Below are 21,783 nucleotides of genomic sequence, written 5' to 3' on the forward strand. Positions count from 1 at the left end.
GTACCAAAATGGCATTTGAGCATCTTCTGAAACCAAAGAACTAGCATTCTTATCTTTTTGTAGGAAATGTGCATCTTTGTTAGCCAGAACTTTTTGCTGTGTATTTTACTAGAACTCTATGCTTTTGGAAAGTGGAATGAAATTTCAATCTTTTTAGATTCATGTGCAGGGAGGCCAATGTAGCTCAGCAAAGCAGAATGTCAGACCTGGGTCATGGCAGGAAATTTGGATGGAGACTGGCCCTGATTTGGTCAGAGTTCTTCCTCTAACAAATGCTCATGTTTGGTTGTTATTTTCTTAGCATAACAATTGAAAGAAATACAAACTTATCACCAAATAACTTGATTTTGAGTCCCTAGACAACAACAGCTTTGCATTTAAAATGCAGGATAATTATGAAACACAGTTTAAAATGTACTATTTATATTTTTGTTAACATTTTAAATAGATATACATAAAAATAAGACTATAATAACATATATCAAAAAGTTAATGCCACCTTTTTTGAATGGGATTAGAAATGACTTCCATTTTCTTCTTTTTATTTCTGTTCTCACATGAGCTTGTTATCACCTCTGCAATAAGAGACTATATTGTTTACCCATGTATGTTTATGTGTGTGCACAAATAGGAAATCTAAGCATGCCATGCGTCAGTTTCCTCTTTTGCAAAACTACAATGAATTCTTCATTTTGGTGTCAAATTCAAAAACAAAACCAAACAAAAAACAGCATAGCATATATGGAATAAGATTTAAAAAGAAATCACCCAAAATGTTTTATAGAGGGAGAAAATTTGACCTTCACACTATTAAATATTTTAATTGCACATTACAACTTATTTGCAAATATAAACATGGGGAAAGTGTGTTCTTTGTTGCTCTATTTTAGACAACAGCAGGGAAACTTCTTTCAAAACTGTAAACTACTTCAGCATTCTTACATGGTGCACTAAATTTTTAGTGACCCTCCATTCAATGAAGATAAAGAAAGTAGGTTACTCCAAAAAGCATTAGAGATTAGAATTAAAAAGAGGGTTTGAAAGTGGATGCACAGGCTCACAGAGATCCCGGACGTCTTTTCAGAGAGTCCTTAAAGTCAATCTCTGTTCACAATAATAAAATATATTATTTGTGTTTTTTATTGTGTTGACATTTGCCCTGATGATGAAAAAGCAGTGGTGAGTAAAACTTGCTGGTGCTTTAGCACAGATCAAGGCAGTGGCATGACACTGTCCAACAGTCCTTATACTTTTTACCAGCAAGCATTTACCATAATAATTTTTTAAAACTTGCTAGTTTCACTTGGATGTCCTTGATGAGGTAGTGAAAGTTATTAATTTTATTGTTTATACCCTCACATACATGTTTTTTTAAATCATTTCTGTGTGACCATGTGAGTTTCTGCTGCACACCCAAGTATAATGTTATAGTGGAAAAGAACTTTTGTGATTGTTTAATCTAACTGTCCTCTTTTTTATAGAACATCACTTTTACCTGAAAGAATGCTTGAAAAACTATTATCCCAACTTGGGTATTTGGCAGACAACTTCTTAAAAATAAAGAAAGTAAGCCTGTCACTTCAAAGAGAGCAACTGTCAGTATTTGTTGTCAGTGATAGAATTCTAGGTAACTAGAAAATTAGAGTTGCAGAAAGCTTTAATCTGCCATTTATGAGATGAATAGCTCTCAATGCTTCAAAACTTATGTGATGAGATTTATGGTGATATTAACAAATGTAACTTTTTGATATTATACCATAAAATTTGGAAGATGTACGTAATTCAGGGAAATAATATTTTCCAAACAGTCAAAGAATTATATTACAAAATCACACACATGGGCTAAAAGAGTCATTCAAAGTAAAAGACAGAGCAATAGCTTTTAATATAACAATATGAAATGTTAAATTATATTGTTTCAGATTCCACATTGAAAGTAAATTAGGCCTCTTGTCTGGTTTGAATGTAATATCATAGAAGAATGTCCACCATAATTGAAAAAAGCTATTAAATGTGTCTCTTTTTTCAATTATATATGAGGTTTGACTTTCTTCATGGAATTCAACCAAAACAAACTATTCATCAGATTAAATGCAGAAGCAGATATGAGAATCTGGTTGACTTCTATTAAGCCACATTTTAAGAGATTTTTAAAAATGTAGAACAGTGACATCTTCTTGCTAATTTGTTTTGTTTTGGAAAGTATGACTATTTTTCATAAAGATGCATTATTATAATACATAGTGTTTCTTATAGTAATTGTTAAATGAATCAATAAGTAATTATTCTTAATTTTTTTCAGTTTTTCTTTCTAATATGATGAATACTGATAGATACCCACATAAATTAAAGGTCTTTGGTATCTTACTTTTTAAGAGTATGAGTCCTGAGATCTAAAAGTTTGAGGACCACTCAATTAAAATAACTAGAGATACTAAGTATTTATGAGAGGAAGAAAATTAATACTTGTTTTGGATGTTCGTTATGTCCTGAGTTCATGCAATTCTCACAAGCACTTTAGGAAGTGAATATTATTGTCCCTATTTATAGGTGAAGAGAGTAAGCTGTTTGTCCAAGGTGATGATTTAAACCCAGGTCTGAAAAACTCCATGCTCTTTCCTCTTACCTCTTACTGCCTTCCTACTAAAGAACATTTTATTCCATAATTTTAAGGTTTGAATTGATCAAAGGATTGATTCTTGTGTTTGGTGTTTGAATTCTTGGTGTGAATTTGTGTATGGGGTGGTATCTGGACAGACAAACAGAGAATTAAGGATATGATGGGAAACCAGAAAAAACTTACTAATAACTTTAATGGAAAATTTGCCAATAAGAATAAAAGCCACATCTTTAGAAAATAGGAAAATAGTTACCTTTCTAGAGATCAAATATGTGATCCTCCTTTGGGTCCCCTTTCACTACATCATGTACAGCAATCTGGTCTCTCCTTAACTTCATTCTATTGGTGTTGAGAGCAGCTACGATTTATTGAGAACTTCTGGATCAAGCCCAGGATGAAATACTTGCATTCATCGTCTCACCCCATCCTTAACAACCACTCTGTGTGATTGGCATTGTTATTACAAATTGAAGCTCTAAGAGGTGAACTAATTCACCTAAGGGTGACATTATGTGTGAGTAGATGAATCCATGCTACATTGTGTGTCTGCTGCCCAAAGAATTTCAGCTTTGTGAGGGCTGGGCCCAGATCTTTTTCTTGCAGATATGTGCATGCCTAGCACAATGCTTGGTACATAGTTGGAGCTCAGTAAGCTTTTGCTGAGTGAGTGAATGAATGAATGCTTGAATGAAATACAGTCAGAGCTATAGAAAGCCAAACTCCTTTCATTTTGTAGACACCTGATTAAGGACAGGGTCTTACTGTTAGATGCTCGGCTGCAGCCTTAGCTGGGCCACCTAAGTTTGTTAATTTTAATTGTTTTCTCTGGTAACTTTCCGTAGTCATTGTTTCCTATAGTCATTATTGTGCTTCATGTTACAACATCTTATCTGGTCTGTGACAGAAAGGATTTTAAACAAACCCCCCTGGGGCAGAAGTTGCACGTTGTAATCCTAGATGGAAATGCTCTAAGAGCCTCTACTGAAGCTTGTTGCAGGAGGAAGACACAAAACATACCAAAGATCCAAATACAGATTTTAGTCAGGTACAACATTCTCTGGCCAGAAGTATTAAAAATGTTTTTATGTTAAAAAGTTAGGAGGCTGTTAGCATGGAGCTTATTTCCCCTTACAAGTGAATCAAACAATTGATAACAATAATCATACCTTAAATTAATTATGCAGCATTTTTCAGGATACAAATCATTATCCCTCTCCAGAAATCCATTTGTTCAGTGTTGCAAGAACTACTAAATGCCGCTCAGTATCTGTTCTTTCTTTCTCCCCTACTAACAGAATCCTGATTGTATTTGGAGTGGCAATGTGCTTCCTTTGTACGCTATGGCCATGCACCCAAGCCCTGGTCAGTAAGATGCAAGTATAAATTGTTACATAAAATTTCTGATAAAACTCCTAAGGTGAGGAAATTAAATTCAACATCCATTTATAACTTTTTAAAAATATCTTACCAAACAAGGAATAGAAGGGAACTGATTCAATCTAACAAAAGAAATTCACAAAACCACCAACTAATGATATACTTAATGGTTGAAACTATATTCCTAAGATCACAATCAAGAAAAATGCTCTCTCTCTCCCCATTTCTATTTAAAATTGTACTAGAGATTATAGCCAGCACAACAAGGCAAGAAAAAGAGAGAAAAGGCATAAATATTGGAAAAGAAGAAGTTGTTATTCACAGATGACATAACCAAGTACACAGAAATTACTAAGGAATCTACAAAAAAAATCAGACTAGAGCTAATCAGAAATTTTATCAAGGTAACAAGAAACAAAGTGAATATGCAAAATTAATTTCATTTCTACATGTTATCAACAATTAGAAAATGAAAATGTAAAAAATACTATTAACAACAGCATTTTAAAAGACCTTAAGTATAAATCAAGTAAAGGATGAATAGTCTGTCTACCATGAAAATGACAAAACATTGCTGAAAGAAAGAAGACAAGATCTAAATAAATAGAAATATATTTCATAGATTCAATATTTATAAGATGGCTATTCTTCCCAGATCAACCTATGGTTTCAATGCAATTCTAATCAAATTATCAGCATATTTTTTGAAGAAATTGATAAGCCAATTCTAAAATTTCTTTGGAAGTGCAAAGAATTTGGATAGCCAAAAACAAAAGAAAGTTGGAGGAACTTATACTCCCAATTTCAAGACTTTTTATAAAACTACAGTAATTAAGACTGTAAGCTTTATATTCAATGGATCAATAGAACAGAATAGAGTGTCTATAATTGGACTCACACTTACATAGTCAATTGCTTTTTAACAAAGTCATTGCGGTAATTCAATGGGGAAGGGAAAAGCTTGCTTAACATAGTGCTGGAAGAATTGGATAATTGTATGAAGACAAAAAATGAACTTTTTTCCAAATCCCAAATACAAAAACTAATTTGAGATCATAGACGTAAATGTAAGGACTTCAACTATAAACGTTGTAGAAGAAAACTTGGGGGAATATTTGCGACATTAGGATCAACAAAAATTTCTTAGGATAAAAAAATACACTAGGCACAAATTAAAAATTGATAAATTGGACTTCATCAAAATTAAAAACTTTTGCTTGGCCAAAGACATTGCTAGAAAAATAAAAATAAAATCCATAGATTTTATTTGGGAGAAATAATTGCAAACATATATTTGACACAGAACTTTCATCCAGAAAATATAAAGAGCTGATACAATACAATAGTAAGAAGAAAGCCTAATTTTAAGAAGAAAGCCCAATTTTTAAAAATGGGCAAAATATTGGAAAAGATACTTCATGAAATAAGATATGAGCATGGCAGAAAAACACATGAAAAGATGCTCAACATCTTTTGTCATTAAGAAAAATACAAATGAAAGCTACAATGAGACACACACCTATCAGAATGGCTAAAATTAAAAAGACTGACAATGCCAAGTGTTAGACAGGATTTGGAATAATTGGAACCCTTACACATTGATGATGAAAATGCAAAATGGCACGTCTACTTTGGAAAACAATTAGATAGTTTCTTTAAAAATTAAAACTACCCTTATCATACAATTCAGCAATTCCATTTGCAGGCTTTAATCCAAGAAAAATAAAAGCATACACCCACACAAAGATATATGCAAGTGATCATAGCAGAATTTTTCATGATGGTCAAAAGATGGGAAACAACCCAAATGCCCATCAGTGGAAGAATGAATAAACAAAGTATAGTACATCTATCAATGGACTATTACTTAAAACAAACATCAACAAATTGTTGATGAACTCAAAGTCGTGGATGAATTTCCAAAACATGTTGAGCAAAAGAAATGAGATACAAAAGGAAAGTACTACATTATTCCACTTACATGAAATCCAAGAATAGGTAAAACCAATCACACAGAAATCAGAATGTGGTTGCTTCTGGGGGAGTGGAACTGACTATAATGGGGCATAAGGAAACTCTCTGAGGTGATGGAAATGTGCTACATCATGTTTTAGGTGGTGACTACATTTGATATGTTTGATTGTCAAAACTTAATGAACTGAGCATTTCTGATGTATGTATTTTAGTACATGCCAATTATAGCTCAACAAAATGAGGTGAGGGGAGCCACACAGTGCCCTTTATTGATCTGCCCCTCTGTCCTCCTTTTCTTCTGCTTGGAATGAAGAAGTGATGTAGCAGCCCAGAAGCTTCCTTGGATCATAAAGATAAAATCCAAGAGCCAATCACAGTACAACAGGAAAAAGAAGAGACCTGGATCCTTGATATCTGTGGAGCTTCCATACCAGCCCTGAACTGCCTTTCTTTAGACTTATTTTTTGTGAAAAGGAGAAAAAAAAATCTCTCTCTTTCTAAGCCATTATCTCTGACACTTGCAACCAAACACAATTCCTAGGAGTTATAATCAGTGTTAAATTCCTTTCATGGTCAAGTTATTTCTGGCTATGTCCAATTCTAGTTGGGAACCCCACTGATATGCTTTAAAATGATATTATAAAAGCTGTCTTTTCTGAAGATTGATGGTGTGGGTGTATATGACATTAAAAGTCAATATATATTTGGGAAGTCATTTCATACACACCAGATTCATAGTAGTAAAGGGCTTTGTTTTGGACCAGCCTACATCTTGGGACAGATTACTGATTAGTCATGTGGCCTTGGGCAAATTATTAACCTCTTAGAGCCTCTGTTACTTCCTCTTAGTATAGGGATGAAGAAACCTGCTTTGACCTGCTGTTACGAAGTTTGAATGAGATTATGTATATGAAACCTTCAGCATAAGGTCTGTCAAAGAGCAAATAGTGGGTGTTTTTCAATGAAGAATAATGGATAATTTGATTACGAACATGTTATGACTGTACAGGTAAGCCATCACAAGCATCACGTGCCCTTGACCATTACCTGGATAGTACGTGGTTTAAATGGCTAATGATAGCAGATTCTGATGGAGTCACTGCCTAATTTCCTACTGAATTTGATAGAGGTGAAGCTTACAAATGCCTTCTCCAAGCAAGAAGAGGAATCCAAACTTCCCAGTGTATGTCAGAAGAAGCTTCAAAAAATGTTATTCTTGTAGAAGAAGAAATTGTAATGGAGAAACTCTGAAAAAGTGTGCATCACTGTCGAATAGCCTCAGAAAGTGGTGGTCATTGAGGATAGAAGGTCTCTGAAGGGCTGCGGATGGGCCAAGCCCATGGGAACTTGGTCCCCCTGTCTGCAGAACACAAAGCCAAATGTGCCACATCCTGACCTACACAGAGAAACGGATCCTGCAGATGCTGCAAGGACTCAAACTAGGATCACATGTTAAGATGACGTCACCTCAGTTCTGAAACCCTGCAACAGAGAGCTGCTGAGATCCAACCAGATAGGCGGGAAATATCAGGGAGTTAGCAAGCTCTTGCCAACTGCAGCTCAGAGAGTAACTATCTTTCCAGAAAACTCAGTGTCCAAAGATGCCAGAGAATCGTTTACTTACCTGCAAGGGTTGGCAATTTCTTCCGGTGTTGTTTTCATAAAAGGGGAGACAGGTTTTTCGACAAAAGAGCCGAAGCCCAGTCTGAAGTTGCTGGTTACTTTCGACATCTCCTTGGAAAGCAGGGATCCCAGCTCTTTGATTGTGTTGAGGTCATCGTCCATGGAGGCCGAGAGGTCCATGAGGTAATACAAGTCCACCGGGTAATCCTCCGTCTGGCGAACTTGAACCTGCAGAGTCTGTTCACCGCCTGCAAAGCCCCCACAAGAAAAGCAGGTTCATACAAACACATCAAGACTTATGTGTGACTAGCCAATAACTGGGATGGCCGTCTGTTTCATGTCAATAAGAACTGACTGGAGACATTTAGGATTTTGTAAACTATGCAATAAAGTTTGTAAATGAATGAGCCCATGAAAATCTTTCCACAGTGAGTTTAGAGCTACTGAAGGAGGTAAAAGTTAGGGTATTTTATATCTCCTTGGGAGAAATAGCATCCATTTAGATGGAAGATAAGCTGAATTTTTTGTATGTGGTTTTACAGAAAGAGAACAAAATGAAGGGGAATTTAAAGCTACCCTTACAACGCTTGAAGAAATGTGAGGTGAGCCTTAACATTTGAGTAGTTTAAATGGTCGCTATTAGGTAAGGCTTTTTTAGTAATACATTTGGAGTGTAAGTGACCAATGTGAATTAAGAAAAGTGTTAGCCAAGCAATTCTGTTTTCTTAAGAATGGGAAATCCGAGTCGTAATAACCAATGACATGTGATAAGGTACAGGGTGTAGTAGCGGAATAGGGGTATTATCATATGTGACATTAGGTTTATTATAAGAACCAACACTCGTGTAAATCATAACATACCTGGTCTCAATTTAAGAGTCAAGCTTTGAGGTGCAATCTGAACAATGTCGGAACTATTGTTCTGTCTGCCTACACTGAGAGGCTTATTTTTAAGTATTTCTACTTGGGAGACAGGGTTTTCGATGAAGGATAGTTGACATCCTTTAGTTATAAGATTTGCTGAGGTATCACATCTTTCTCCAACTCCAGATGGATGGGTAAAATTCTAAAAAGGAAAAGAAAAAAGACAAATCTGCATTGCTTTACAAGTTAATGTTTTTTACTTGCTTTGCCAGTTAGTCATCTCGCCTTACTCAGTGTATCATATCCCGACATGCCTGACGTTGACTGTGGATCTAAAGTTAAATTAGGGCAGAATAACCAGAGAATTCTGCCAGTGAAATTCTGAGTAAAATAGGATTCTCATTCTAATTATATTCAACTGACTTCACCTAACAACGGTTGTTGTTGGTAAGTGCTCACATCCTTAAAGCTTTTTCTAGGCCATGACCAGATCTTTGCAAACAGTTAGATCGTAGAATCAACGTCATCTCTTGAACTTACCTGTTCGGCATGACCTGCAGGTTCATGGAATCCTAGGACTAACCACATGCTCAGTGTGTCTGATATCAAATCCAGTGACAAAAAGAGCCTTTTCTATGCACACCCAGAGAGCATGGATTGTGACAGATTCCTACCTAGTTCTGTCCTGGTTGAATTCATGGATGCATTATCCTTACATTACAGCGTCACTTCACTAATGTTGAATTCTTGGGGACTTCAAACTCAATATCTTAAATTGTTCCAGTTCAAGACTTGGAGATGGGGAAGGGAAATGAAAAAGAATATGGTATAGAAGACTGCCCTTACGTGCAGGACCTCGGGGTGTCCAAGTCCCCTTCTGATCTACCTGGGTAGCAGGAGCCAGTGATGTGAAGGTTTCCAGGCAGAGCCGTGGCTGCTGCAGCCTGTGGCACTTGAAACAGAGCCGAGAGATAAATACCTGTCTTATCTGAGAGCCGAGGCTGCTCTAGATCTGGGAGGCTCTAGGCACAGTTGAATGTGAGGCCCAACGACTGTCATACTTGGAGAAAAGCAAACTCATATTATTTTTTCACATCCCTTAGAATTCTAAACTACACCTGCTTTTTCACCAGTTAGGAAAGTAATATTTCTTCTGCGATTGATTTTTAAGGATATAATTTGTTATTTATCAATGAGGCTGTAGATGTTTGAGGTCCTGCACTATGGGTGGCAGGACTCGGTAACTTCCCGTGATGTATCCAAGGCAAACAATGGTTTGACAAAACCTCAGAATCCCTCTCAACACAGCATCACCCAGAGTCACAGTCTTTGTCAAACTCTCAGAGGGGATGTTACATAGGACCTTTTTTTATCTGCTCTAAGGAGAAGCCTCATTTATTTTTTGCTCTAATTGCCTCAACTGATATGATTATTTCTACTCTTAGAATGATCTCTTAAAATAATCTGACCTTAAAATTTGACAATAATTTGGCTACCAAGGATTATCCTGATCCATATATTACAGCATTACTTTATGTAATTAAAGCTCTCAGTAGTAACTTAAGATGCTCTCTTAAATGAATGCTAAAAAAGGCATTTAAATAAAAAGTCTAGAGATGGGCATTAGATTGATTTTTGTGTGTGGCATGAAACTAACACTTGTCTTTGTCAGGGAGTCACTGTCAAAAAAAAATGTGGGCTTTTTTTTCTTCATTCTCAAACCTGCTTTCGACACATGAGCTCAAAAAAGCATAACATTCTATCACACTTATTTGTGCCCCATCATTTGGGGCCGTAGTGGCGGAGCAAGCCGGGTTTGTGCTCTGTTGTCTGTGAGGCCTTCCTGCACAAAAAGCAGATTCAACTTGGAATCTGAGTTTCAACAGCTACAGCTTGGTGCTGAGTAGGGTATCCAGGTTTGTTCCCCTTCGAAAATGTTACTCATGTAAGCACTTGTATGCTTAGCATTTGTATGCTTTGATTTGCAGTTAGGTTCTCCTTACCAGATGCAGTAGAGAGCTGTTTTAAATCCAGAACGAGCTAAGGCAGGTCTTTCTCACCAAGAATCATTGATGGCTCTGTAGTGTCACAGGACGCAGTGACTTAAGATGTGTATCTCCCCACTCCCTTACGATACTCTCACATAGTTTGTGGTTCGATCAGATAAGGAATGTCTGTTTCGGGATTTGTATGGATTGTGGGACAGAGGTAACAAGCTCATGAAAACGTTAATTTTTAAAGGAATTGTATAATATCTGAACAGTAAAATTTACCCCATACCTGTAACACCTCTCTTAGCACTGAGCCGTGGTTCCGAATGGATCTTGGTTCCCAGGTGGAATACAACTCTGATACTGAAGTCAAAATGTGTGTTTAAACCTAGAAAATATCATCTCCACGATCTCTGATTACCCAGAGCCTTGGCATTTTCCATGAAGCCAGTTAGAAATGGCTTTAAAATAGGAGGAATCAGGCTCAATAAAGGATCCTGAGTCAAGTCTTTTTCAGAAAAATTTGACATTCACTCCCTCTGCACATCATTTTTAAAAGTAATCTCATGACTGACACTTTGATCTACCAAAGCTTACATCTTTTGCTATAAGATTCCACTCCTACAACCTCACAGAAAGCAGGACACGGTCAGAATGATCTCTGATGGAATGAACTAAGTGTAACTGCAGTTTTTACACACATGCTAAAGTCACTTGTTTTACCTCCTGAGAGCACCAGGCACACCGAGGGCCAACGAGCAAGCAGTCTTCACAGGTTTCCACACCTCCCAACGCGCAGCCACCTATGTTTAAACCCAGCAAGACAAGGAATTCAGCACACTCCGGCCACCAAGTGTACGAAACTTACAGCTCTTAAAGTACTTGAAGAAGCAATATCAAAGTTTTAGTTTTCAAAGATTAGTCCTCTAATTGTTAGAAATTCATTAAATGTTTATATTTGTACTACCACATTGACAATATGTATGTTTTATTAGCCCAAAAGGATCATTCTCTTCTTTCTCATAATATAAAAAAAATCCCAATGTTCACAAACCCATGCTCTTTATATTTATTATACCCATTCAATGTCATCCCCTTTAATTTTTTAAAGTTATCTGCATCCATTAAAAAATACTACTCTCTTAAATGTACTGTTTTTATTTTAAAAATAAATCTTTTCTCTCTCTCAAGATTATTACTCCTAAGTGAAAGACCCGTACAATGAAATAGCTAGAAAAGTTACCATAAATGGTTGTCACTAAGGTATTAAGAAGTCCTAGTGCATAGTAACGCTGTTTAATTCTCCTCATCAAAATGCCTGTGCAACCTTTGTATTTATTTACCTTAAGCCTAGAGCATTCACTGCGGGAACAGCCCTGTCTCTGCCTGTGATTCGTTAGAGTGTTGGTTCAATGGCAGAAGGGCAATTGAACAGATCAAGTAAAAAATGACTTCAGCCCTAGTTTCTGAACCAAATGACAGGTTTGTCAAGCATATGCCAGGAAAGCAGTATATGAGAGAGCTTAGGGCTTACCTTGTGCGTGATCATGCCTTCCTAGAAATAGAAAGAACAGGCAGAGAAACTCAATCCCCATTCGGTTCAGTTCTCGCTGTGCAGACAGATCAAAAAATGAATTACCTTCAACGTTACAAGACCGAAGCTGAACATTGTTAAAGTCTTTTATTTTTCTTCAAGTATAAAATTGTAAATACTACTTACACTGCTTTGAAAAGAAACTTGAGATGTAAATTAAAAAGTTTTCATTACGACTGAAATGAAAACAGAGGCTACCTGGACAGGTAAAGAAGAAAAGCTGTGTTTAAAAGCAACTTCAGCATGATTTACTTCCTTGTTCTCCTTATAAGGAAGGCAGGTGTACAATCACCAAGAAGGTGGGGAAATTCATTCAGCAGGAATTTTTGTGTAAATTCTATTAGTCTCTCTGCATCCTAGAGAAAATTAATATCTTTAGTGAAATATTGATCAATGAAATGTCAAAAGAGCAATTGAAATATGACCTAAAGTTGTTTCAAAATAATTTTCATTTAACAACAGTAAATATGATAAAGCACAAGTACATAAGTTATATGTAAGGAGGGTTTTTTAAAAACGAACTAAAGGAAAATACCTGAAATTTTGGTATTCCATTGTTAAATCCTCTGCAGAGATTTGAAATGAACTCTGAAAAATAAAATCATTAATTTACAGTCAAATTAGAAGGCAGGATAGAGGAGGGGAAACACCGTGTTACCCTGTTTTTCAAACTGGATGAAAGATTTTTCCGTAAGCACAGAATTCTAAATTAAAAAGAGAGATTGGAAATAAATAAAATATTTGAGAAGTAAATTAGGCCCAAATTAGAAGGCCCATGAACAATAATGGAAATAAAAATAATGGTGCCCTATTCCTCCAGATAAGGTCCAAGTACACTTCCCCATGTACTGTCCCAGCTTCTAGCTCACCACTTCACACAGAGGAGGTATTTCTTTGTTGAATGAAAAAGTAACAAATTTTAAATATATGCAATCTGTGGCTAAATTCATGAGGTTGATTATATATATATTTTTGCCAGTGTATGTAGGACAGTGTTGGGGGTTTGTAGAAACTACAAGCAAGTAAGAATCAATATTCACTTTGTTACTTTCTAAACTTTCTGACTTTAGACAGGTTTCTCTGTGGCTGGGTATATGTCCTGGGAGATTATCTTTTAAAGGTGTATTTCTAGGCAAGCATGTGAAATCTGTAAAGAGAGGAAAACTAATTATAGACAGTATAGCTTCCTAGAAGGGTATTTTCAATTTTGAACTCAATCACACACAAGCTGAAAGTACATGGCAAGAACCCAAAGAGAGAAATGACAATTATTAAAGAGTTGGAACATATGCCTTAAAATACATTACATGAAATCAGTTGATTTAGCTTGAAGAAGAAAGATTGAGGCACAAAGTATTGGTGTCCTAATATTGCCTCCAGTTTTGTAGCTAACATTAGCTGCCCGTTTGTTCATTCAGTCATTCAACCAATGAATATTTATTGAGCATCTACTTTGGGCCAGCTATTGTTCTAGAAGGATATTTCAGTGAACAAAGCCAGGCTCTTGACTCATGAAGCATATATTCTAGGCTGGAGAGCAGAGGGAGGAGGCTGATTCTTAAAGTCAGGCAGAGATAAAGACTATCAGGGGGTAGGGAGGGTGCGCGTTAGGGAAGTCAGAGAGGATCTCTCTGGTGAACTGACATCTGACAGAGCCCTAAATGACTTGGGCAACAAGGCGCAAAGGCTCTGAGATGGCCTCCTGCCGGGCGGTTTCAAGGACAGTGGAGTGCAAGAAGGAGAAGGAGGGTAACACGGGGCAGACTTAGAGGCAGACGTCAGATCATACATAGTCTTGACCTTGAATTTTATTCCAAATGTGTTTGGAATGTCATTGAAAGGTTGAAAGCAGGCAAATATTATTTAACTTGTATTTTTAAAGAATCACTCGGACCACAGTAGAGGTTGAATACCCAGGGCAAGTTTAGAAGGTGGAAGGCCAATTAGAAATTCATGGCTATTGTCTCAGACAAAGACAAGGTCGTTGGGACTAGGATGTTAGGGATGTAGGAGGATAGAGCTGGTCAGATACAGAAAATAATTTGAAGACAAATGTGCTTATGGATTGGACATGGATATGGAAGAAACAGAATTTTGGCCTGAGCAACTGAATGTGTGATCATCTTTCCTGAGAGGGTTACTCTGGGGAAGAATGAGGTTTCTTGTGGCGGATGGGACTCAAGAATGTGTTTGGTTTGAGATTTCTAGAAGATAAACAAGTGAAGATGCCACATGAACAGTTTGATATGTGAGTCTGGAAGTGTAGGCAGTGTTGAAGTACAAACTGTAAATTTGGGGTCATCAGTATGCATTTAAAGATGGGAAGCTAAATGAGATTCCCAAGGAAGGGAGTGTAGATAAGGAAGGCCTCTGAGGGCTGAGCCCTGGGGCCTGCCAGTCTCTAGAGGTCAGGAGGAAGGGAATCCAGAAAAGAAAGCTGCCACCAAAAAACTCCCCTCGCTAAAAAGAAACCTCTTTGTTGGAGGACAATTCCCCAAAGAGCTTGTCTTTTTGCCCATCTTGCAGGCAGAGGCACTCACCACCTTTGTTCTGGATTATCTTTTCAAGGATGTTTGTTAAGTGAACAGCCTTTGAAGACAGAGATAGGGTCCGTCTGTAGGGCAAAGGGCAAATTGCTTCCAGCCCTGGAGGATAGAGATAGTGTCATCTTCCCCCAGAACCAGGAGCAGGGCACGCTTATTGTCCACTTTAAAAGATTCAGTTTCCCTGAACTCAAGTGTTCCTCTCTGGTAACACAGCCCAGCCCAAGTGCAGATGCCACCTTTGCCTCTTTGTGTCACCCTGTGGGGATTGGCCTTCAGGAGCTGGCGAGAGAAAGTACTGACCCTCTGGGCACTGCTGTTGCTGTGAATTACACAGCCCTTTCCCTCTGACCCAGGCAGCGCATGCTGCTATCAGCAGCCATGCGTCTGTGTTGAGCTAACTTGCTACCTTGCAAGTAAAATCTCAGGCCCTTCATAGTTTTTGATAATCTCCTATTTGAAATCCACCTTTTTCTTCTACAGATTGAGCATGCAATTTTCAAATCTCATTTTGGAAGATAATATCTTGCCTTGCACAAGACTGCCTGAAGGGCCGTGAACTGACCGTTGCTGCTCTGTCTGCTCGCTGACCTCCCTGGCAACCACTGTCAGACACTGTGGATAAACTAGGATCAAGGATGCCCACACAACTCTAGGTTCTGCCCACTCCCTAGAAACTTTCTCTGAGGTTCTAGCGGTCACCAAAAATCTCTTCTTCCTGGAAATACATTTAGACTACCTTGTCCAGCTGATTGCAGTTAAGGGAACCCCAATGACTAGCTCTTGCCAATAGAATATGAGTGGGAGTGGTGCATACCACTCCCAGACCATCTCCATGCCCTTCTGCCTACTGGATGTGGGCAGAGCAACACAGTCCTGGGGAACTCCAGACCCTAGGTTGACCCCGTGCATAAATCAAGAGTCCCGTACTCCATCGTGTGCAGACTTCCCTCCCAGTCCCCAAAGTCAAATTGCACTGCTTTATGTCCTCTGTCTCCACTTGCAGCCCCTCCAATGTCGATTCCTTCCTGTTATAGAGCAGGTAGCACACGAACGTAGAGTAAACAGATGAGTGAAGCGAATGAATGGCTTTGGAAGGTATGTAATGCAGTTAGGAGAGGGAAAGGTGTCTCCTGCTTGGGTTCTGATGGAAACTGAGAAAAGGCTTAAAAGGCAGGACAGAGAAAAGGAGCAGAATTTCAGAGAAAATGAGAAGTAGAACAATGCTACCTGAAAACAGGCATCCACTCGGTTTTCACCTCGGCACCTCTTTGGATAATGTGTGCCAGGCTCTGAGGCATTAGATGAACATTCTTGCCACCTGGCGATGTGGTGCCTGGTGCCCTCTCCTGGAGAGGACCTGCCCACACCCCTGGGGAGGCAGGGGCCCTGGTTGTTCTGTAAGCTGGCCAACAGCCCATAAAAGTGTCCCAGATGAAAACTGTACCCCTTCAGTTTAACTGCTGCTACCTTGGCTCACTGCCCGGTCTCAGCACAGACATCAGTGCCTGACGGGGCATCTTTTTGGTGTCTGTAGGCCTCTTCCTGAAGACTTTCTCCAAGACAGCCCTTTGCATTCTGCTCGTAAGTGCCCAAATACCCCCCAGAATTACCCCTGTTTCTTCATGTATGGATTTTGAGCTGGGAAATACAGACTAAAAATGAGGGGTTTGGTAATGGGAGCTGAAGCTAGCAAGGGAGGACACCAGGGTGGAAGGAACAGGATTCTTCAAGAGTGAGTCAGGGTGAGGGGAATTACAGTTCCCAGGAGAAAGGTGCACAGGGTGGGGGGAAACCCCGGTGAGCAGAGGATGAGTGACGGGTTGGGAGTATCAGTAGGAAAAGCAGCAGAGAAGGACCCCGGAGCCACATGAACTGGAGAACATGAGAGTCACACCCGCAGCCTCACTCTGTCAAGGGGAAGGAACAGGGCCCAGGCTGAGAGGTGCTATGAATCCCAGATGCCCTTCCTTGGGTTTCTCCAACGCCCAGCTCTGCCTGAGTTTTCCAAGGACCTTGTCTCTTTTAGGGTGTTCTTTTAACAAATTCCCACTGCTTGTGGGTGCTTGAGGGAGTCTCTATATTCCTTACAATTAAGAGATCCTAAGTCACACCATGACTTAGTCAAACAGGCTGGTCAGGACCAGAGGATGGAATCCTACCATCCCAGTTGCTTAGAGCCCCAGGCTGGGTGCTCTGAGGCCTTTTGAGGGTTGGAGCCTTTTCAAAGTGTCTGAGCTGGGGGGCAGATGCAGCAACGGAGCATCTCAGAGCTCAGGGAAGCAGCACCTCCTTACCACTAGCCTTTGCTTTTGAGATTCAGCCATGGGCCGTCTGCAAGGGGCTCCGGTCTTTGGGAAGCCATGTGAATCCACCTGACTCGCTGTATTTGGCTTGGTTCTTTCCCAGCCCCATCCACACCCACATCAAAGACTGACAATGTAGGGCCAGCTCGGCCAGCCCCAGGGCACCTCAAAACACTCCTGGGCAAGTAAACGTTGAGTAAGCCTGGCTGGGAGTCAGCCTGAACCCTGGGGACTTCACTAATGGCTGTCAGCTCTGAGGAGGGCCTGGCCATGTCACCTGCTTTATTTCAAGTACCAGTGACAAGTCTGCCTCCAGCTGCCTTGCTATGACATTTCACAGTGAGTAACTGAAAGTGGACAGTGGGAATGGGTGCAAATGGGTGCTTCGTCTTTGGGTCTGGCCCTGATGGCGCTGGTGTGGGACCCCGCACAGCTGGCTGTTGGCAGGACGCGGTGGCAGACTTGTGGGTTTGTGTAACTTGGGAAGTGTGTGATCTGGAAATAGATACCTTTGTTTTACTTTTCAAGACTGTCAGAAAAATTCCTTTGAAGAAAGATGTATACCAGCTTTCCGTCATCTTAGTGCATAAAGCCCACAATGCAATGAGAACTAGAGAAACATTTTGTGACCCAGGCTGTATTCTAGTCTGGGATTTGCTTTATTTTTTTTATTATGCTAAAATATACCTAACATAAACTTTGTCACTGTAACCATTTTTAATTGTACAGTTGACGCTAAGTACATTCACATTGTTGTGCAACGAGCATCACCATCCATCTGCAGACCTTTCTCATCATCCCAAATAAAAACCTTATACCCATGAAATAATAACTTCCTATTTCCCTGGCTCCTGGCAACCGCCATTCATTCTGTTTTCTATCTCTATGAATTTGACTTTCTATGTAAGTCACATAAGTAGAATTATACAGTACAGCCTTTTGTGTCTGGCTTACTTAATGCTTTCAAGGTTCACCCACAGTGTAGTGTATATCTGAATTTCATCCCTTTTTAAGGCTAAATAATACTCTGTTGTGTGGGTAGACCACATCCTGTTTATCTCTTCACCTTTCAATGGACATTTCGGTTGTTTCTGCCTTTTTGTTAGTGAATTATGCTGCTATGAACATGGGTGTTAAGTATCTGTTTGAGTCTGGAGCTCGTTTTTTGAAGTCTTCACATTAACCACAGTGGGAGGAAGTTAGGCATAGTGGGAAGAACTTAGGTTTTGCACGTCCAGAGACCTGGGTTCAAACTGCAGTCCTGCCAGGTCCTACTGTATATCTTTGGGGATCATACTTACCTCTCAGAACTTTAGTTTCCAGACTGTGAAATAATAATAATATCCTTTTTTCACAATTATGATGAAGATTTAATTATACTATTTGGAATGAATCCAGAATTTGTGGGGCCTAATGAATATGTGATTTGGGGGCAGGCAGGGGTCCTCTTTAAGAAAAGGGATGCAAAATTGGAAATAAATTAGGCATCCAAGTGAATATTTATTTTAAATGGGAAAGAAAAAACTCCAACCATGACAACAAATTACCGAAGACTTGGAGATTCCTGTCTTGGAGATTTCTTTTTGCTATCTGCCTATTCACTTCACCAGAAATGCCTACCTAGAAACGCTTCCTGCTGGTAATCTGGCTTCCCACCTCCGTTTGGAGCCACCTGCAGCTCCCAGCTAGCTACTCCTAGGCATCTGCACAGGCTAGGAGCCTGGGCTGAGGCTTCATCCATTGCATGGAAAACCCCCTCTGATTTCACTAGGGTTTGTGTTTATTGGGCACATCCATGTGCCAGGTACTGTGAAACATTTTAATATTACCCTATTTCATTCTCACAATACCCCTATGAAGTAGGGGCTATTTTGTTATTTACCAGATGAGGAAACTGAGGTATGAGGAGCTATGTAACCTCCCGAAGGTTGCTCCGTAGCCCTGGAGACAGATGACTCCCTGCAACCCAAGCTTAGCTTCGCCATGCGGACTGCCTCCTGGTAGAGAAGAGTTGCTTGTAGAACCATAAAGTAGCTGTCAGCAAGAAGTGAAATTCTCCAAGGCACCTTCAAATATGTTCATGTCTCGATCCCTAGGCCCCTTGTTGCAGCTCTAGCTCTGCCCCTAGTTGTCTCCTCTTTAGTTTGTTAGTGTTCATCCCACCAAAACCAAGACGAGAAAGGGGGGCCCTGGATTGCACAATCCTCTTTCACTCCTTCTCTGATATAAGTCTGGTACAGAGCTCTTAAAACCAAATGAAACCAAGTATGTTACCCAGCCCTGCAAGGGAAGGTGGCTGGCTGGGGAGCTGGCTGGGCACTGCGTCCAGGAGAGGGTGGCAATGGGGCCTTCCTGAGGTGAGGGGATGACCCAGGAGTGACTCCTGGTCCTCCAGTCGCAATAACCCTCCACCCCACTTTGGAACCCAGCCATCAGCCATCTGCTAAGTTGAAAGAAGTCACTTCTCACTTAGCAACTTCCTACTTAAATCTTGTATGATCGGCCTGCTTGAGAAACTCACTTACCTCAGGTTTCAGAAATTGTTTTGAAATCTAAAAAAACTGAGCTCCTTCTGTTCTGTCATTTGTGGGCTAAATCCAAAGACAAGGTATTTCATGACATATCAGCAAATACGAGTTCATTCTGACTTGACTCAGAACCAGACTCTCTCTTTATGCCCTAATTTTCTTATCTATGAAGCAAATGGTATGCCATGTCAAGAATTTCATGTGAACAAACATAAGCATTGATTGTAAAGCTCTTTTATAGCTCACAAAACTGCCCAGCCTTCATTTTTCTTTTATTTTTGAAAGATAATTCAAGTAGTCTAACCAAGAGTTAGTATTCCTTGGTTTTAAGAAAATATTTCTTCTGATGAGCACCATCTACTATTTCTGGGCTGAAATGGGCAGTGGCATTAGTAGTAAAAAAAAGGCTCTCACTCATTCATTCACTCACTCACTCATTCTGCCCATACCTATTGAGGTCCTACCATGTTCCAGGCACTGTCCTGGGAACACTGTGCTGATTAAAGCCAGTGAAGTCTCTGCCTCATGGAACTTCCATTCCTATGGAAGACACAGACAATAAACACACAAACAATGAAGATGCCAGGCAGTGATAAATGCTAAGAAAAAGAAAGAATGGTAAGAAGTCAGAGAGTGGCCGAGGTGGTGTGGACAGAGAAACCTCTGCTGTGGTGGCAAGAGGCAGTGCCCTAGGGAAGTGAGGGGGAAGCCACATGCAGGAGTGATTGGAAACAAGCAAGGTGGCTGGTGAGGCTGGAGTGGAGAGAGTGGGTGAGCACAGAGAGGTCACAGCATGCAGGCCAGACAGGCACTGGGGAGCTCATAAGGCAGCTCTGTGGCCCATGGTTTGGACTCTGGGTTTTGTTCTGAGTGAGAGGGGAAATGCTTATGGGGTTCTGGTGGGACGTGCTGTGGCTTCTGTTTTGAAAGGATCACTGAGCCACTGTTAGAAGTTGCAGGGATGGAAGAAGGAAGATCTACCAGAACATGTTTCAGGAGTTGAGGTCAGAGATGATGAAAGCCGGGGCAAGGAAGATAGCAAGAAGTGATTGGTTTCTCAATCTATTTCCAAGATAGACAGGATTTACAAAGGGATTGCTTGTAGGGAAGGACAGAATTTGAGGGGTCAAGGCTGACTCCAGGGGAAATGGAGGCCCTGCCTGATAACCCCAACAGGTTTCTCCAGACATGTCATAGAGACTTCGTATACTATCGGTGCAACGTAACCCATGGAGTGATAACTGTGCAAAAGGTCTTCCGTGGCAGGTCAGAAAAGGTCAGAACTATGCAGGCAAGTGCACTCTGGTGAGGCCGTCTACGTGCCTTGTGTTGTTAACGTTCCTTCAGTCCAGTGAAAGTCAGATTAGCTGGCATCTCTGTTCTTGAATTTCCATGGCTTGGCATTCGGGGAGCACAAGAAACCCTGGAAAAGCCCCCATGGCCTTGTAGTCCCCCCTGTCTGCATGGGAGGCTACTGGGGTGTGTTTCAGTAGCAAAAGAATCTGCCCTAACAGAGTTTTAAAATGTAGTCCTCATTAAGCCACTGTAAGAAAGCAGGTGAGATGGGCATATTTTAATTTTAAAAAAAAGTGGAAAGATTTCAGACTTCTTTTGACCTTAAAGATGCAATTTATGCAGCTGCAGCAGTAGGGAAGGTTGTTATTCTTTAAAAAGCTGGGAGAAATGGTGGCCAGTGATTATGTTTGAGGAATTTCCTTGAGGGGGTCTGTGGAGGATTTATTACATTTTAGGAGCTTTCCTGATGGTTGCTGATGGCCACTAACTGAATCCTATCAGTAAATTGACACAAAATCAAATAGGAATAAGCATCATGGAAACATCCTACTCATTATAAAGGCTTACCAACCACTTACTCTAATACCTGATAATGTTTCAGGAATGGGAAGAGGAGAAAAAAGAATAGCCTTTTAAAAGCAAATTCAGCTGTCATTTAATTAAAGATGGCATGTGGGATTTTTATATGACAAGTAATGAATCTATACATTGTTGAGCATAGAGACTTTTGGACAAAAATTGGCTCCAGTGAACTGATAGATGTGAGGGACTCATTTGAGGAAGTATGAGAATCACTCACCTGCCCTGCAGCCTGTTGTCTCAGAACTACCCTGGGTGAAGCTGTGCTTGGAGGTCGGCCCTGCCCAACGCCAGGTAGCAGGGGAAAGGGTAACAGGGTGGCAACCCACGCATAGTGCAACTCAACCGTAGTTCCAACATTTAAAAAAATAGTGAATAATTTTCTTCATACCCAGGAGCTCAAGGTTTTAAAATTCTAAGAAAAATATGCATAATGAAAAAATGTTTTCCTGTCTTTTAATAGAAGAAAATATCTGCTGTAGATATTT

General features: G+C 39.8%; 1 protein-coding gene across 2 annotated transcripts in view; it reads right to left on the reverse strand.

The window, feature by feature from the left end:
- ITGB6 (integrin subunit beta 6) overlaps positions 1-21,783 on the reverse strand; it is a 114,784-nt gene that overhangs the window by 59,309 nt on the left and 33,692 nt on the right. Inside the window, exons 2-7 of one of the 2 annotated variants that reach the window (XM_036996115.2) lie at positions 12,579-12,631; positions 12,242-12,399; positions 11,984-12,059; positions 11,173-11,252; positions 8,456-8,660; positions 7,596-7,842 (exon numbers count right to left, since the gene is read on the reverse strand). In XM_036996115.2, coding sequence (XP_036852010.2) covers positions 7,596-7,842; positions 8,456-8,660; positions 11,173-11,252; positions 11,984-12,044 — 593 coding nt within the window. In that variant the 5' untranslated portion in view covers positions 12,045-12,059; positions 12,242-12,399; positions 12,579-12,631. Of the gene's footprint in view, positions 1-7,595; positions 7,843-8,455; positions 8,661-11,172; positions 11,253-11,983; positions 12,060-12,169; positions 12,400-12,578; positions 12,632-21,783 lie in introns of both variants that reach the window. The other variant, XM_036996114.2, reaches the window with a different exon arrangement.

The sequence above is a fragment of the Manis javanica genome, chromosome 7 (assembly GCF_040802235.1).
Source record: "Manis javanica isolate MJ-LG chromosome 7, MJ_LKY, whole genome shotgun sequence".
Lineage (NCBI taxonomy): Eukaryota > Metazoa > Chordata > Mammalia > Pholidota > Manidae > Manis > Manis javanica.